The 18,797-nt window shown below is 45.0% G+C and overlaps 1 protein-coding gene across 4 annotated transcripts in view; it reads left to right on the top strand.

Moving 5' to 3' along the window:
* SARNP (SAP domain containing ribonucleoprotein) overlaps nt 1-18,797 on the top strand; it is a 66,151-nt gene that overhangs the window by 44,377 nt on the left and 2,977 nt on the right. For 2 of the 4 annotated variants that reach the window (XM_025403691.1, XM_025403692.1), the window contains exons 10-11: nt 13,554-13,643; nt 17,168-17,456. In XM_025403691.1, the coding sequence (XP_025259476.1) occupies nt 13,554-13,643; nt 17,168-17,209 (132 nt within the window). In that variant the 3' untranslated portion in view covers nt 17,210-17,456. Of the gene's footprint in view, nt 1-13,553; nt 13,763-17,167; nt 17,457-18,797 lie in introns of those variants that run through there. The other 2 variants (XR_003121926.1, XM_025403690.1) reach the window with 2 other exon arrangements.

Below are 18,797 nucleotides of genomic sequence, written 5' to 3'. Positions count from 1 at the left end.
TACTAAAAAATACAAAATTAGCCAGGTGTGCTGGTACATGCCTGTAATCCCATCTTCTCAGGAGGCTGAGGCGGGAGAATCGCTTGAACCCGGGAGACAGAGGTTGTGGTGAGCTGAGATCGTGCCATTGCACTCCAGCCTGGGCAGAAAGAGCAAAACTCTGTCTCAAAAAAAAAAAAAAAAAAAAAAAAAAAAAAAATTTCAGCTTCCCTCTACTGACTTCTTGACATTTCTGCCAGGCTCTGCATCACTTATCCTTAAAAGCAGCAGCTCCTTGGCTTTTAAGGGAGGGAGATGGGGACTTTTAATAGAAACTTGATTTCTGGGGGTCTCAAGTGTGAAGCCTTCATTTCCTCCACCTGCCTTGCTTTGTCCTACAATCAGCTAGAGCAAGACCGAAACGACCTCCTCTGGGGTTGAAGAGGAGTGGGGGTTGGGGAAAGAGCTTGATTAGGACAAGAGAAGGAAAGGGTGGTGGAACCTAGTGAGCAAGTAGTTCTTACCTGACTGTGTTCTTGGGCTTCAAATCCTGTGAAGATAAGAGGAGATACGATTCCTGGTGTTCCCTTTAAAGTTCCTAGCACCCTACCAGCCCTAGAAAGTTGATACTGATCTCACACTTGAAAGAGACTGTTGAGAGTAGGTTAAGATAGTTATATTGGGGAGATGTGTTATGTGTATGTGTGTGGATAGTATTGGAGTGTCTCTACTATATTATTTGCTAAGGTGGTGTACTTGCTGCTAGTCTGGTCTCTCACCTTCATATACTTAAGCTCTGTGCATTGATTTTTGGGACCACCCTAAGTTCTGTTGTCTGGCTGGCATAAAGGCTCGGGAATAAACAGTTTCAGAAACTGGGGCAGGGGAGGTGACAGCTGTGTTTTTAAACATCCAAGTGTGTCTGAGAGAATAACCATCAGTTGCTGTCATTCATCCTGAGAGTATGAAATTGGAAGCTCGCTTACCCTGGAGTGTTTCATAACCTTTACCTCTGGGAAGTCAAGACCATGTCATCATTAATCTACCATCGCCTGAAAGCCCCCAGGCTCTGCTTTTCATCCTGCCATCAGTCATGTGGCACTGAGATTCAGGAAAAGTGGCCAAAAGGCTCCCTCTTTTCCTTTTTCCATACTACCTTGCATTCCCTTGGAAATCAGACTGGCCTGAGAACTATTAACATCTTAATATGGTAACTCATTTACAGAGGGGGGCAGTTATTTGTTATTTTTGTGAAATATGACATCTTAGCTCTCTGTCAGCCTCTTTTCTATCACTCTAGGGAAAAGACTTCTGAGGGGGAAAATAATAGCAGTACCTGAGCTCCCCTGAAATGCTTCTTTCTGCTTGTAAGGATTTTTCTCACTGGACTCTTTAGATTGGAATTTCTGCTTCTCACACATGGTATAAGGAGGGATGATAAGTGAGTGAGCTTGTTACACTTGACCAGGAACAGTGCCTGGCTTGGTTAATTCTTTTGGTCGCAGAGAATAATGATGTTTCTTATTTGAATCCAGTAAAAGTACTCATGTTTTATGTTCTTGGGAATTACTGAGTTCAAATTCCCTAATGATGCTTGGGTTACACTTTGCTTTGTTTCTCCTAGTTTCTTTTTATATGATCCGGAGTGGCAATGGTAATAAGATTGAAGAAGGTGGGCCGGGTGTGGTGTCTCACACCTGCAATCCCAGCACTTTGGGAGGCTGAGGCGAGTGGATCACCTGAGGTCAGGAGTTCGAGACCAGCCTGGCTAATACGGTGAAACCCCGTTTCTACTAAACACACACACACACACACACAACTAGCCAGGCATGGTGGCACACGCCTGTAATCCCAGCTACTCGAGAGGCTGAGGCAGGAGAATCACTTGAACCTGGGAAGCAGAGGTTGCAGTGAACCGAGATTGCGTCATTGTACTCCAGCTTGGGCAACAAGAGTGAAACTCTGTCTTAAAAAAAAAAAAAAGATTGAAGAAGGTGAATGCTTTCAACACACAACCCATGGGGTGCTAATTAAATCAAATTGGACCCCTTTTGGCAGAGTAAATAGCCATGGCACACAAGCAAGGAGCAGTATTCTTTATTGTATTTAGGATAAAATTAGTAAGATTCGAAAAATGTTCTCATGAATTTGAATCTTGAAGACACAGATTGGGTTTAGAAAATAAAGTTAGAACTCCATTTTGGGTAGACATAGTAATGGTACTCTGCTGTAAAAAGGGAACAGACACTTTAGAAAATATCTGTGGTATTCAGCTGCCAATTATTGCATCTGATCTTCCTTTTGCAGCTTACTTCCTGGCTACAGTATATATGCCATGGAAATCATTGCTAAGAACCCTTAATTTAAAATTTCTAGTTATAGGCTGGGTGTGGTGACTCATGCCTGTAATCCCAGCACTTTGGGAGGCCGAGGTGGGTGGATCACTAAGTCAGGAGTTTGAGACTGGCCTGGCCAACATGGTGACACCCTGTCTCTACTAAAAAACAAAAATTAGCTGGGTGTAGTTGCAGGCACCTGTAATCCCAGCTACTCGGGAGGCTGAGGCAGGAGAATCATTTGAACTGGGTGTGGTTGCAGGCACCTGTAATCCCAGCTACTTGGGAGGCTGAGGCAGGAGAATCATTTGAACCCAGGAGGTGGAGGTTACAGTGAGCTGAGATTGTGCCATTACCCTTCAGCCTGGGCGACAGGGCGAGACTCTGTCTCAGAAAAAAAAAAATTCAGGGCCGGGCGTGGTGGCTCGTGCCTGTAATCCTAACACTTTGGGAGGCTGAGGTGGATGGATCATGAGGTCAGGAGATTGAGACCATCCTGGCTAACACAGTGAAACCCTATCTCTACTAAAAATACGAAAAAAAACCCCAAAAAACTAGCCGGGCCTGGTGGCAAGCACCTATAGTCCCAGCTACTCGGGAGACTGAGGCAGGAGAAAGGCCTGAACCCTGGAAGCGGAGCTTGCAGTGGGCTGAGATCTTGCCACTGCACTCTAACCTGGGCGACAGAGCAAGACTCCTTCTCAAAAAAAAAAAAAAAAAAATTCTAGTTGTAACCTGGTAATTCTTTCCCGTCTCTTTTTTCTTCTCAGGACATTAAGTATTTTAATGTTTATAGAGGAGTATGTTCTAAAGAGACCAGCAGCAACCTTGTAACTAACTACACTTCATCTTGCTTTCTAAATTCCTATCTCTGTTTCTGTGTGTTTGCTTTTCATCTCTGGATCTCATGTTTCTCTCTCACCTCAATACTTCTGGCCTCTCTCTTCTAATAGAAACACAAATACTCCTCACCTTACGATGTGGGTTATATCCTGATAAAAACCCATCTTAGGCTAGATGCAGTGGCTCATGCCTGTAATCCCTGCACTCTGGGAGGCCGAGGCAGGCAGATCACGAGGTCAGGAGATCGAGACCATCCTGGCCAACACGGTGAAACCCTGTCTCTACTAAAAAAACACACACAAAATTAGCCAGGCATGATGGTGGGTGCCTGTAGTCTCAGCTACTAGGGAGGCTGAGGCAGGGGAATGGCGTGAACCCAGGAGGCAGAGCTTGTAGTGAGCCGAGATTGTGCCACTGCATGTCAGCCTGGGCAACGGAGCGAGACTCCATCTTAAAAAAAAAAAAAAAACCATCTTAAGTCAAAAATTCATTTAATACACCTAACCTTTTGAATATCATAGCTTAGCTAGTTGACCTTAAACATGCCCAGAACCCTTATATTAGTCTACAGTTGGGCAAAATCATCTAACACAAAGCCTATTTTGTAATAAAGTGTTGAATGTCTCATGTAACTTATTGAATACTGAAAGTGAAAAACAGAATGGTTGTATGGATACATCAAGTATAGTTTCTACTGAGCATGCATCGTTCGCTGTTGTAAAGTTGAAAAATCTTAAGTCAAAGCATCGTAAGTTGGGGACCATTTGTATGTTCAAAATCACTTGCTAAAGACAGGCTAAACATTTGGCTCCAAGCCTTATGGCAGCCAGTAGAAAGGGAAAGCACAGTTGCGCTGTTTATGGTTATTCACAGGATTCAGAAGGTAAAAACTAACAAGTTGCCTAAGAAAAGCATAACTCTTTTGGATCTGGGGGCTAGAAAGAAAATTTCCCTCATGAGTCCTCATAATGCAGTTATGTAAAGAACAGTAGTATACACCTTTATAGTAACTTGGTGAATTCATAAGCCTCGTGAAGTTAAGGATCATATTCCTTAACTTTATCTTATTCGTCTCTGTATTCCCAGTACCTGACCCAAAGTAGATACTCATTTGACTAGTGAATGAACGAATTAATTTTGTGGCTGCAGTGCTATTGATAATGTTGATGTCACATAATTCAGTGAGATTCCTCAGGGGCCTTTAGAGAACCTCTATTTAACCTATTACCTTAAATAGATATATTTTATTGGTAGTCATTAATTATTAGGGTTTATGAAATCAGTAAAGCCTAGCAGCCCAGATTTTCAAGGTTTGAGAAAGAGAAGATAGTTTGACCTGGCGTGATGGCTCACACCTGTAATCCCAGCACTTTGGGAGGCTGAGGCGGGTGTATCACGTGAGGTCAGGAGTTTGAGACCAGCCCGGCCAACATGGTGAAACCCCATCTCTACTAAAAATACACAAAATTAGCTGGGCATCGTGCTCACGCCTGTAATCCCAGCTACTCGAGAGACTGAGACAGGAGAATTGCTTGAACCCAGGAAGCAGAGATTGCAGTGAGCCAAGATTGTGCCATTGCACTCCAGCCTGGGCAACAGAATGAGACTTTGTCTCAAAAAAAGAAAGAGGCTGGGTGTGGTGGCTCACGCCTGTAATCTCAGCACTTTGGGAGGCTGCGGCGGGCAGATCACCTGAGGTCAGGACCAGCCTGGCTGACTTGGTGAAACCCTGTCTGTACTAAAAATACAAAAATTAGCCTGGTGTGGTGGTGGCGGGCACCTGTAATCCCAGCTACTCTGGAGGCCGAGGCAGGAGAATCTCAAGAACCGGGAAGTCGGGGGTTGCAGTGAGCTGAGATCGCACCACTACACTCCAGCTTGGGCAATAGAGTGGGACTTGGTCTCAAAAAAAATAAATAAGAGGGCCGGGCACGGTGGTTCATGCCTGTAATCCCAGCACTGTGGGAGGCTGAGGCAGGTGAATCACCTGAGGTCAGGAGTTTGAGACCAGCCAGGCCAACATGGAGAAACCCTGTCTCTATAAAAGTACCAAAAAAAATTAGCTGGGCAAGGCCGGGCACGGTGGCTCAAGCCTGTAATCCCAGCACTTTGGGAGGCCGAGACGGGCAGATCACGAGGTCAGGAGATCAAGACCATCCTGGCTAACACGGTGAAACCCCGTCTCTACTAAAAAGTACAAAAAACTAGCCGGGCGAGGTGGCGGGTGCCTGTAGTCCCAGCTACTCGGGAGGCTGAGGCAGGAGAATGGCATAAACCTGGGAGGCGGAGCTTGCAGTGAGCTGAGATCTGGCCACTGCACTCCAGCCTGGGCGACAGAGCGAGACTCCGTCTCAAAAAAAAAATAAGCTGGGCATGGTGACGGGCACCTGTAATCCCAGCTACTTGGGAGGCTGGGGCAGGAGAATCGCCTGAACCCGGGAGACAGAGGTTGCAGTGAGCCGATATCGCGCCATTGCACTCCAGCCTGGTGACAGAGTGAGACTCTGTCTCTAAATAAATAAATAAATAAGCGCCGGAGGACAGGAAGGAAAGGAGGGGGGAGGGAGATGGTTAATAGGACTTTGTGGAGAAGACTGATTTTGTCCAGTAACTGTTCTTCCACAACCCAAATTTTAACCCTTAGTCATCTGTCCAAGTATATACTCTTTTTTCTTGCAGCTAAAGGGAGTTTTCTTGTTGCCTTGGTAATGGATCTGATTCTTACCAGCCTTTGGTGATTTCGCTCATTTATTTATTTATTTGTATTTATATATTTTTGAGACAAGATCTCACTCTGTTGCCCAGACTGAAGTGCAGTGGCATGACAATGGCCCACTGCAGCCTCAACCTCCTTGGCTCAAGCAATCCTCCCCCATCAGCCTCTCGAGTCTCGAGTAGCTGGAACCACAGGCATGTACCACCATGCCCAGCTAAATTTTTTTTTTTTTTTTTTAGAGATGGGATCTCACTATGTTGCCCAGGTTGGTTTTGAACTCCTGAGCTCAAGTGATCCTCCCACTTCGGCCTCCCAAAGTGCTTGGGATGGCAGGTGTGAACCACCATACTAGGCCACCATGATTTCACTTCTTATCTAGAAGAATGAATGGCATTGTTAGCTTAAATTTTGATTGTGATCTCAAACTTTGTTTCAAGGAGCAGGAGAAATACGGCAATAAAAGTAATAGCTAACGTTTATTAAATACGTTTTATAGTTCCTGTGTGCAAAGTACTCTTTACACATGTTATTTGTATCTTAGAGCAGGCTGAATGTCTGTCTTTTCTCTTCCAGGTATTGTTTTCAAGGGCTCAGTTTGGAACTGTATTCTACAATGGAAAATACAATGATAGTAAGGGTATTTGGTTTTGTTAAATATAGACCCTGGGGCTGGGCATGGTGGCTCATTCCTGTAATCCCAGCACTTTGGGAGGCAGAGACTGGGAGGCAGAGGCGAGTAGATTGCTTGAGCTTAGGAGTTCAAGACCAGCCTGGGCAACATGGTGAAACCCTCTCTCTACAAAAAATACAAAAATTACCTGGGTGTGTTGGCTTGCGCCTGTGGTCCCAGCTGCTTGGGAGGCTGAGGTAAGAAGCTCCCTTGAGCCTGGGAGGTGGAGGTTGCAGTGAGCTGACATCGAGCCACTATACTCCAGCCTGGGTGACAGAGCGAGACTGTCTCAAAACAACAAAAAAAATCAAAAAACAAAAAACCCCAAAAACTATGCTTTATGTTCTTATATAGGTACTCTCTCCTCTTTTGCACAGTTATTTCTCATTTTTATAAATGAGATCTTAAGGAAAGCAAACAAGGCAGGTATTGGGTACCATGAGGGTTGCATATATTGAAATTACTGGCATCCATCAGTTGGTTGGCTTGGTGTTTTAAATCTTGAGAAGGAAGAGGAGGGAGGAATTGAAATGTATGGATTAATCTGAACTTCCAATGCCTGTGTTTGGCCAGTAAGGACAGTTTTCTCTTGATTTTGTGTGCAAGTTGTTTGTTTTTAGGAGTATAGATTTGATAGGAAATAAGGGCACTTCAGACTCAAGCACTTCTCTTCTCACACAGCAGTATGCATGGGAAAAAAAAGAGTTTTGTTAGTAGTTGAGGATTTGAGGGAGGGTGGTGGGGGAGGGATGAAGGGAAAGGTTTGCAAATGCATGTGACACTGAGCTAGAGGGGTCACTGTTGCCTGCAGATGCCACAACCCCATTTGTGCACTTGAGCGTGGCCTGAGGGAGCATTGGCCTGATGAATGCAGAGAGACATGCATTTTGATCGAGGTAATTTCCCTCAGATGGGTTTCGCCATCCCATGAATCAAAACCTGTCAGCAAGGAGCTAAAGATGGAGTGAAGTTTATTGTACATTTGTTTCCATGCGACACCGTCATGCTAGAAGGGTCAAGTGAGAGAGATCATTAGAACTGTGTTGATTTACTGGGCCCAGTTGTGCACTTTCCCTGCAGGGAAAGGAGGAAAGAGGCTTTAAGAGAGGAGCTGAGGGGTGCTGGGTGGGGAGGGAAGGGCAATCTATTTGTGGGGAGTTGGGGGAAAGATGTATTGTTGTTGCTTCCCCTGGAACTCCTGATGGGTTTAGAACAGATGCTCTGCCTGTATCTCTGGAAGAGGCACCAAAGATCTTATTAAAAAAGGAAGCTAGACTGGGTGTGGTGGCTCATGCCTGTAATCCCAGCACTTTGAGAGGCAAGGTGAAAGGATTGCTTGAGTCCAGGAGTTTGAAACCAGCCTGGGCGACATAGCAAGACCCTGTCTCTATTAAAAAAAAAAAAAAGGCCGGGCGCGGTGGCTCAAGCCTGTAATCCCAGCACTTTGGGAGGCCGAGACGGGCGGATCACGAGGTCAGAAGATCGAGACCATCCTGGCTAACACGGTGAAACCCCGTCTCTACTAAAAAATACAAAAAACTAGCCGGGCAAGGTGGCGGGCGCCTGTAGTCCCAGCTACTCGGGAGGCTGAGGCAGGAGAATGGCGTAAAACCCGGGAGGCGGAGCTTGCAGTGAGCTGAGATCCGGCCACTGCACTCCAGCCCGGGCGACAGAGCCAGACTCCGTCTCAAAAAAAAAAAAAAAAAAAAAGCCAGGCATGGCACATACCTGTAGTCCTAGCTACTCAGGAGGCTAAGGTTAGAGGATTACTTGAGCCCAGGAATTCAACATTTCGGTGAGCCATGATCATGCTACTGCACTACAGCATGGCAACAGAGTGAGGCCCTGTCTCTTAAAAAGGTGGGGAGCGAGGCAGGTGGCTAATGGAGAAATCAGACTCCCCATTTCAGGATATAGCAAAATAAAGAACCAGGAGCAAAACTGGCCTGCACATTCCAAGTGGACATACGTTGGGGGAGGATGTGGCCTCAGGGTTTGTGCTGATATAATCTCTGAGTTTCAAAAGTCTTATCTCCTTTGTGATTTGAACTTGCTGAAGTACTGCTAGTGCTAAACTGAATGGAAAAAAAGTGTATAATGGTAGTTTAACTAAAGATGGTGGTCTAGTCTTGCCTCTCCACAAGAAGAGCCTCCATTTATTTTCCTGAAAACTGTTTCCTACTTGGCCAGGAGACTTAGTGAAGATATATCAACTAGAACATTCTAGAGGTTCTCAATTTGAAATCTCTATTTATATTCTATATTCACTTTATCTTAGTGGTAGTAGATCAAGAAAACTTTCCCTCTTGACTTTGTTAGTAAAAAATGTGGTGGGACTTAATGTTTGTTGGAAACCTTCCTTATTCTTTTTTTTTTTTCTTGTGAGATGGAGTCTGGCTCTGTCACCAGGCTGGAGTGCAGTGGTGCGATCTTGGCTCACTGCAACCTCCGCCTCCCGGGTTCAAGTGATTCTCCTGCCTCCGCTTCCTGAGTAGGGACTACAGGCACGTGCCACCACGCCCAACTAATTTTTGTATTTTTTTAATAGAGACAAGGTTTCACTATGTTGGCCAGGATGGTCTCAATCTCCTGACCGTGTGATCTGCCCGCCTCGGCCTCCCAAAGTGCTGGGATTACAGGCGTGAGCCACTGCATCCAGCCTTATTCTTATTTTTAGCCTTATTTTTTTTGAGATGGAGTTTTGGTCTTGTTGCCCAGGCTGGAGAATGTCGTGATCTCGGCTCACTGCAACCTCCGCCTCCTGGGTTCAAGAGATTCTTCTGCCTCAGCCTCCTGAGTAACTGGGATTACAGGCATGCATCACTACACCTGGCTAATTTTGTATTTTTAGTAGAGATGGGGTTTCTCCATGTTGGTCAGGCTGGTCTTGAACTCCTGACCTCAGGTGATCGCCTGCCTCGGCCTCCCAAAGTGCTAGGATTACAGGCGTGAGCCACTGCGCCTAGCCTAATTTTGTGTTTTTAGTAGAGACGGGGTTTCTCCATGTTGGTCAGGCTGGTCTCGAACTCCCAACCTCAGGTGATTTTAGAAAATCCTTCCTGGAATTTTCCCAAAGTGCTGGGATTGCAGGTGTGAGCCACTGCTCCTAGCCCCTTATTCTTTTATTACATCTCAACAAATGGAATAGCCAATTAGGCAAAATTAGAAACAGATTCAGCTGAGAAAAACATTAGTACAAGATTACTAACTGGAGCCCTTTCCCTAGATACTGTTACTTATAAATTGTAGGTATATGGTACGCTAGAAAGAAGAAGGGGTCCTAGTATTCTTGACCTGATTATTTGAGTGAAGTGATTAAAATTTACTAGTGTTTTTAGCTAAGGGTTCTGATGATCCTTCTTCCTTCTGAATTAAGCACTTAATTGTCCTACTGTTCTTCCAAAGAAATACTTAAGTGCGATACCTTGAGGAGGTGGTAAAGCTAAGAAAGTGGATTGCTGAGTAAAATGTCCTGGATTCCAATCCTCGTATTATTTGTGAAATTTTGGGCGAGTCACTTAATCTCTCCAAGACTCAGTTTTCCTATCTATGGAATGAATTTAATTATAGTGCCTACTCCATGGGATTATTATAAGAAGTAAATGATGCCAGGTACAGTGGCTCACACCTGTAATCCCAACACTTTGGAAGACTGAGGCAAGAGGATTGATTTGAGCCCAGGAGTTCAAGACTAGCCTGGGAAACATAGCGAGACCCCCTCTCTGCAAAAATGAAAATAAAGTAGTAAATGAGCCTGGGTGCGGTGGCTCACGCCTGTAATCCCAACACTGGGAGGCTGAGGTGGGTGGATCACCTGAGGTCAGGAGTTCGAGACCAGCCTGGCTAACATGGCGAAACCCCATCTCTACTGAAAATACAAAAATTAGCCAGGCGTGGTGGCGTGCACCTGTAGTTCCAGCTACTCAGGAGGCTGAGGCGGGAGAATTGCTTGAACCTGGAAGGCAGAGGTTGCATTGAGCCAAGATGGCACCACTGCACTCCAGCCTGGGTGACACAGCGAGACTCTGTCTCAGGGGAAAAAAAAAAAAAAAGTAGTAAATGAGATATTGCATGTAAAGAACTACACACAGTACCTGGTACATACTAAGCACTCATATGTCAATGGCTATAGTTTTATTATTATTGAGGACAAGAATACTTCTTTTTGTCTTTGAACCTGGCTTAATGTTTTTATAATAGTTTAGAGTACATTAATGAGGTACCCATTGTGGATTTGCTGGTGGTCATAATGAGAAAGGCAGAAAAACTGTGGAGGCAGTAGTTTATTCTAGTAATACACTGTGATTAAATGATAACTTGTATAGGATTCTTAATTGCTTTGTAACCGTCATTCTTTCTTAGGTCCCTTCCTACTCACTAGAAAGCAGATGCAGCAAAAGGGAGAAAATGAACATCTTTCTCAAGCTGAAAGAGTTAAAGAAAGACCAAGACAGTATTCCTCCCTGCTGTGTTCAGACAGGTGGACTAGTTAAATTGAGCACAGAAAGCTGGATAGCTGCTCTGCTTTTAATTTGTATAGGAGGCTGCTGTGGCCACAGGGACAAAGGCAACTCCTTAGTTGGGGTTGAGAGTAGATGCATTGAAAAATTCCTGTGTTTCTGTAGGTCTTTTGGTGTAACCTTTGCTTTTGACCCTGTAGTTTTGGGACACCCAGAGAGACAGCCTGCCTATGGACTGTAGGAATATAATTTCCTTGGGGTTTAAAAACAAATCCAGCTCAGAAACACCACACAGACATTATTTAAAAGTTGGTTTGAGGCCGGGTGCGGTGGCTCACACCTGTATTCCCAGCACTTTGGGAGGCTAAGGCGGGCGGATCACCTGAGGTTGGGAGTTCGAGACCAGCCTGACCAACATGGAAAAACCCCGTCTCAACTAAAAATACAAAATTGGCTGGGCGTGGTGGCGCATGCCTGTAGTCCAGCTACTCGGGAGGCACAGGTTGCAGTTAGCTGAGATTGTGCCACTGCACTGCAGCCTAGGTAACGAAGTAAGACTCTGTCTCAAAAAAAAAAAAAAAAAAAAAGGTTGGTTTGAACTCTTTTGAGACGGAGTCCCACTCTGTCACCCAGGATGGACTGCAATGGCATGATCTCAGCTCGCTGTAACCTCCGCCTCCTGGGTTCAAGCTATTTTCCTGCCTCAGCCTCCCAAGTAGCTGAGATTACAGGCACCTGCTGCCATACCTGGCCAATTTTTGTATGTTTATTAAAGACAGGTTTCACCATGTTGGCCAGGCTGGTCTCCAACTCCTGACCTCAAGTGATCTGCCTGCCTTGGCCTCCCAAGGTGCTGGAATTACAGGTGTGAGCCACCGTGCCCTTGTTTGAACTCTTCTGATCTGTCCTTTTGTTGGGTTAACTTATGTAAATAAAGTCAAAGAAACTGTCCTGCTCTTTAATGAGGATGGGTACATCTGTAGGGAGTAGAGGGTCTCTTGAGATTATGAGAGAATGAGATCTTTGTATATATGTGCCAAATTTTAGAAAATCCTTCCTGGGGGAAAGACACCTGAGGAGCCTACCTGATTTCAGATGTTTTCTAATCCTGAGGCTGAGCTTCTGATGACTGGTGATAAAATGTGAGGGGAAGGTGGAGAAAGAGAAAATAACTGTTAAAGTGGGCTAAATAAAGTGGTAGGGTTTAGGTTCTGATAGGAAAATATATAGACTCTTATACTGAACACTGTTGGACATGAATGATGTCCAACACCTAGGATAATGGCCAGCTCCAACTCATGGTAAACTGAAATATTCTCTCATTCCCAGGCAGACATCATGAGTTTCACAGATGCTTGGAAAATGTCCACAGCATTTCTCTTAAAGAGTTGACTTTGGCTGTCACCTTGATTGACCTGTTTTAAGAATCATTTCAAAGAAGCCTTCTATGGCTTTGCTGGGTGTTTCAAACAAATAAGTTTTTCAGAAATACCACTCTGGTCCTCTTCCCCTTTCTTTCCTTGGTAACATGTAAGCAGTGTTCAACAAGTAGTTTGGGTACCTTCTAACTAGGTGTTACTAGGTGTAACTGGGTGTTACTCAGTGAAACCTTAGTTTTCCATATCCCTCAACTGCCAAAATTGCTTGAGCATAGAAATTTGTTTTATGGGTGTTTCTTACTGTTTATTTTATTTTATTTTATTTTTTTATTTTGAGACAGAGTCTTGCTGTGTCACCCAGGCTGGAGTGCAGTGGTGCAATTTCAGCTTAGTGCAACCTCTGCTTCCCAGGTTCAAGCAGTTCTCTGCCTTAGCCTCCCTAGTAGTTGAGATTACAGGCGGCTGCCACCTCACCCGGCTAATTTTTTTGTATTTTTAGCAGAAATGGGGTTTCACCATGTTGGCCAGGCTGGTGTTGACCTCCGGATCCACCAGCCTCAGCCTCCCAAAGTGCTGGGATTACAGGCGTGGGCCACCATGCCCAGCCTCTTACTGTTTATTTACTCTACTTGTCTATGAGTATTGAGGCCCTGCCTAAAATTAAGTTTTTAGTCATTATAGGTACAATATAGTATATGCTAGCTTATTCAGTTTCTTATGTATCTTTTTTTTTTTTTTTTTGAGACGGAGTCTCGCTCTGTCGCCCAGGCTGGAGTGCAGTGGCCGGATCTCAGCTCACTGCAAGCTCCGCCTCCCGGGTTCACGCCATTCTCCGGCCTCAGCCTCCCGAGTAGCTGGGACTACAGGCGCCCGCCACCTCGCCCGGCTAGTTTTTTGTATTTCTTAATAGAGACGGGGTTTCACCGTGTTAGCCAGGATGGTCTCGATCTCCTGACCTCGTGATCCGCCCGTCTCGGCCTTCCAAAGTGCTGGGATTACAGGCTTGAGCCACCGCGCCCGGCCTCTTATGTATCTTATCTCTTTATGTGATCCTTAGTTCTTGGTGCAAGGTTGCTTAGCACCTTGTGACCAATAAGTTATCATTTCATTCCCATTTACTTGGTGAATGGAGGCTAGTTTGTTTCAATTATTTCCTTTGTCCCTGAACAGTCTGAAGATGATGAGAAACTGAAAAAGAGGAAGGAGCGATTTGGGATTGTCACAAGTTCAGCTGGAACTGGAACCACAGAGGATACAGAGGTAAAAATATACCTGGAATGCTTCATAGACCTTGAAGGGAAATTAGAGTGAATAAACTGAATGGAGAAATATTGTTTCCCCACCTATTTATTTATTTACTTATTTAAGTAGAGATGGGGTCTCTGTTACTCAGGAAGTGAGTGAATAAACTGAGTAGAGAAACACTGTTTTCCCACCTACTTCGTATGTATGTATGTATGTATGTATGTATGTATGTATGTAGAGATTGGGTCTCATTCTGTTGCTCAGGCTGGTCTCAAACTCCTGAACTCAAGCGATCCTCCGCACTCAGCTCCCAAATTGTTGGGATTATTATAGGCATGAGCCACTATGTCTGGCCACCCACCTACTTCTTAAGTGCCCAAATATTTTGCCTTTTTCTTGATAAATTTTTTTCCGGATGAAGTGGCAACACTGAATTCCATCAATATACTTAATTCAGTGTTAGAGTCTATTAGACTAGTGGCAAAGAGTATAATGTTTGGAATCAGGTAGGCTTGGATTTTAAAAGTGGCTCTGGGCTGGGTGTGGTGGCTCGTGCCTGTAATCCTAGCATTTTGGGAGGCTGAGGCAGGCAGATCTCTTGAGCCCAGGAGTTCGACATGAGCCTGGGCAACATGGAGAAACCCTGTCTCTACTAAGAATACAAAAATTAGCCAGGCGTGGTGGCACACACCTGTAGTCGCAGCTACTCAGGAGGCTGAGATGGTTGAGCCCAGGAGGTCAAGGCCGCAGTGAACCTGGATGTCGCCACTGTACTCCAGCCTGGGCAATAGAGTGAGACCCTGTCTCAAAAAAGAAAAAGGCAGCCAGGCACGGTGGCTCATGCCTGTAATCCTAGCACTTTGGGAGGCTGAGGCGGGCAGATTGAGGTTGGGAGTTCAAGATCAGCCTAGCCAACATGGTGAAACCCCATCTTTACTAAAAATACAAAAACTTAGTCGGGTGCAGTGGCGTGTGCCTGTAATCCCAGCTACTCTGGAGACTGAGACTTGAGAATCTCTTGAAACCGGGAGGCAGAGGTTGCAGTGAGCCAAGATCATGCCACTGTACTCCAGCCTGGGCTACAGAGTGAGACTTGGTCTCAAAAAAAAAAAGGAAAAGAAAAAGGCTTTGCCACTTAGTATTAATAAGTTATAGTACTTCCTGAGCCTCAGTTTCATCATCCAGGAAGTGGAGATAATATACCTACCTCAAAGTGATATTTAAAGAATGAAACAATTCTGTGTAAAAAGGGATAGTTTTAAAATATTTAATAAGTACTGGTTGTGCCTAACTCCCTTCTGGAAAAGGACAATGGACTCAAATGAGATTTCCTGTTCTTGTCACTTTGTTTACAGATAGTTTCTCAAAATGAAAGAATCCCAGCACTTTAGGAGAGCAGTGTGGGAGGATCACTTGAGGTCAGGAGTTGGAAACCAGCCTGAGCAACATAGTGAGACCTCATCTCTACTAAAAGTTTTTTAAAAATTAGCTGGGTGTGGTGGCATGTGCCTGTAGTCCCAGCTACTCCAGAGGATGAGGTAGAGGTTGCAGTGAGCCCAGATTGCACCACTGCACTTCAGCCTAGGCAACAGAGAAAGACCGTCTCAAAAAAAAAAAAAATATATAAATAGATAGATAGATAGATAGATAGATATATGGCTGTTCTTGCATTGCTATAAAGGAGAAATACATGAGACCGGGAAGCATGGTGCTGGCATCTGCTTGGCTTCTGGGGAGGCCTCAGGAAGCTTACAATCATGGTGGAAGAAATGGCCATATCTTACAAAAACTTACTATCTTGAGGACTGTACCAACAGGATGATGCTTTATGAAAAGGTCTTTTTTTTTTTTTTTGTTGAGACGGAGTCTCGCTCTGTCGCCCGGGCTGGAGTGCAGTGGCCGGATCTCAGCTCACTGCAAGCTCCGCCTCCCGGGTTTACGCCATTCTCCTGCCTCAGCCTCCCAAGTAACTGGGACTACAGGCGCCCGCCATCTCGCCCGGCTAGTTTTTTGTATTTTTTAGTAGAGACGGGGTTTCACCGTGTTCGCCAGGATGGTCTCGATCTTCTGACCTCGTGATCCACCCGTCTCGGCCTCCCAAAGTGCTGGGATTACAGGCTTGAGCCACCGCGCCCGGCTTTTTTTTTTTTTTTTTTTTTTGAGACAGAGTCTTGCTCTGTCGTCTAGGCTGGAGTGTGGTGGCACAATCTCAGCTTACTGCAACCTCCACCTCCCGGGTTCAAGTGATTCTTCTGCCTCCTGAGTATCTGGCATTACAGGCGCGTACCACCACACCTGGCTAATTTTTGTGTTTTTCGTAGAGACGGGGTTTCGCCGTGTTGGTCAGGCTGGCCTCAAACTCCTGACCTCATGATCTGCCTGTCTCGGCCTCTCAAAGTCCTGGGATTACAGGCGTGAGCCACTGCGCCCGGCCTATGAAAAGCTTCTTTGCCGGGCGCGGTGGCTCAAGCCTGTAATCCCAGCACTTTGGGAGGCCGAGACGGGCGGATCACGAGGTCAGGAGATCGAGACCATCCTGGCTAACATGGTGAAACCCCGTCTCTACTAAAAATACAAAAAACTAGCCGGGCGTGGTGGCGGGCGCCTGTAGTCCCAGCTACTCGGAGGCTGAGGCAGGAGAATGGCGTGAACCTGGGAGGCGGAGCTTGCAGTGAGCCGAGATCGCGCCACTGCACTCCAGCCTGGGTGACACAGCGCGAGACTCCGTCTCAAAAAAAAAAAAAAGAAAAGCTTCTTTATGAATAAGTATCAGAGTTAGTCTTGTAAATTAAACCCTGAAAATTTTAGAATCAGATCGGTTAGCACTCTTCACTAGAAAAAAGCCAGAGGAGTTTGTATTCTGTGAGGGGCAGTGGTTGGGAGTGCCCATGAAGGACTTGGTGCTGTTCTGTGAGTCACTTCCAGAACTAGAAGTCTTCCCTCACCATTTTGTGTCCTCTCCAGTGTTGCTGCCTCCTTTAAGAGATCTGTGATAGGGACTCACCCACATACCACTCACTCCCTGTTCGTTCTGTTGGCATCAAAGATTTATATGCCTTTTTTGTGAGTTGGAGTCCTAAGGAATAGCTACTGTCTGTGACTGCTCAGAAGGGCATCTCCTTCACCTCTGTGAATAGCATTTCTTAATCCTTTGTCCTCTGAAATCTTCCATCTCCCCATTGACTGGAAGACTTTCCCCAGCCTGTTAAGAGCCTGTTGTTTCCAGGCTAGCTGATCTCAGGCTGAGTGGTCTTCCTTTAGGAATCTTCCCATTTTCTACCACTGTTCTCTCTCTTCCTCGCCTCCAATAATCTTTACTCCTCACCCTCCTTAGCCGCTAAACTTTCCCAGCTCCTCCTGGTTAACTGGAAAGATTGGAGAGATTCAGGAATGAAATCTCTAGCTGCCAAGCTCAAGTCTGGGCCATCCTTCCTTCTCGGGCCTTGTGACAGTTCATGTGAGTTTGGGTTAAAGCGGCCAGGAACCCAGGCAACTATTGTCTTCAGTCTAATTTTTTTCTTCTTGCTGCTTCTTTACAGGCAAAGAAGAGGAAAAGAGCAGAGCGCTTTGGGATTGCCTGATGAAAAGTTCTTGATACTATCTGTTCTCCAGTGTTTTCCATTTCTCTCATTCTTCTTGGTCACATATATGCCTAAATGCACAGTCACGTGCCTACGTCCTGCCTCGCAATGAGGGAGCATGTACCCCAGGTACATCCGTGAACTGCGGCAGCAGTTTGACTTATTGCTGTTTCAGCTTTAAGGTTGTTGTGTTTTTGTTTTTGATTATGTTGCTCGTTAATAAAAAAAAAAAAAATAGAAAAGAGAACAATGTGTTTTATTAGGTGCTCCTTTGATTTATTGGAGCCAGATTAGACCAGATAAGAGGAGCTTCAAGGGCAAATATTATAGAGAGAGAATTGGCCGTAACATCTTTATCCCTTAGAAGAGAAGACGAAAAAGATTGAGTTTACCCTTTAAGCCTATTTATTCCCTTCTCTCATACTCACAAGCATTTTTTATCCTCTGTGAAGAGGTTAAGTTACCCACCCACCAAGTCTTTGCTCCAGCAGCTTGTAGTGACCCGCTGAAATAAAACAGAACATGGGAGGTTTTAGGTGTTGCAAAGGACATAAATACAAGGGCAGTGATTAGCAGCCTTCTGTTCCGAGGTAATAATGCTGACTTTTTCTTGGATAAAATAGAGTCCAGGGTCCCACATTAGAGGAAAAGGGCCCTCATTTCAAGGGTGGCCTGGCATGATACTGTGTTGGTCAGTCAGTTCAGGAAGGGAGATGGGCTGGATATCCCTCAGAGATAGAAGAAATTTTGTGTGCGGAATCAAAGCATGACAGAGGATGTCAGAGCTGTTACACATTGTTAGCTAAGTCATTGGGAACATAAGCAGTGGAACTGGAGGCTTCAAGTTCATGTAGGTCTGAAACCTCCTACTTAATCTTTTGTATATGTTAGTGCAGAGTTTCTCCTCTTAATCTTTATGTAAGCTTGGTTTTTGTTTGAGTTATTTTTGGTAATAAGATTTAGGAGCCTGGCACCTTACCTGAAAACTTTGGTACTATGAACAGATCCCATGTTGCTGTGGTATAATCCTTTATCCTTATTTCTACTAAAACCTGCCTGGTTTTGTGCTTAATGAAATGATAATGGTTTGATCACCTTTCTAATGTCAAGAATCTCTTTATTTCTCTAAAGTCTCTGGTTGGTGAGGAAGGCCGGGACCTAAAGCTTAGATACTTTAGGAAAATTATGCCTCGGAGAGCAGATCCAAAAACTGCTGCCCATTTGTTGTGAAGTTTGCCCCATTCTGAGACTTTGGAGAAGTGAACAAAAGGGAATGCTGGTTAAATTTCTGACACCTCCTCATCCAAAAAAACCTTACAATTGGAATGACCTTCCCTTTTTCCCTCTTTTCTGTCTGCCTCCCTTTTCTTTACCTCAGGCTCTGATCTTGGGGCTAGCTTTTCCTGTCTCTACTCTTGTCTGCATCTGAAAACAGAATAGATCTTATTTGTAATTTGAGAGATCATAGATTCACTAATGGTTTCTACCTCAATGTGGTTTTAAAAAGAGAAAAATGCATGAGGGAATAGAGCAGATGCTGACTATGAAGTGGAACAGTGGATCTTTTGGAAGTTTTCTTCACTTTGTC

The sequence above is a fragment of the Theropithecus gelada genome, chromosome 11 (genome assembly GCF_003255815.1).
Source record: "Theropithecus gelada isolate Dixy chromosome 11, Tgel_1.0, whole genome shotgun sequence".
Lineage (NCBI taxonomy): Eukaryota > Metazoa > Chordata > Mammalia > Primates > Cercopithecidae > Theropithecus > Theropithecus gelada.
Note: the sequence above shows the minus strand (reverse complement) of the source record. Positions and strands in the feature narration are given on the sequence as shown.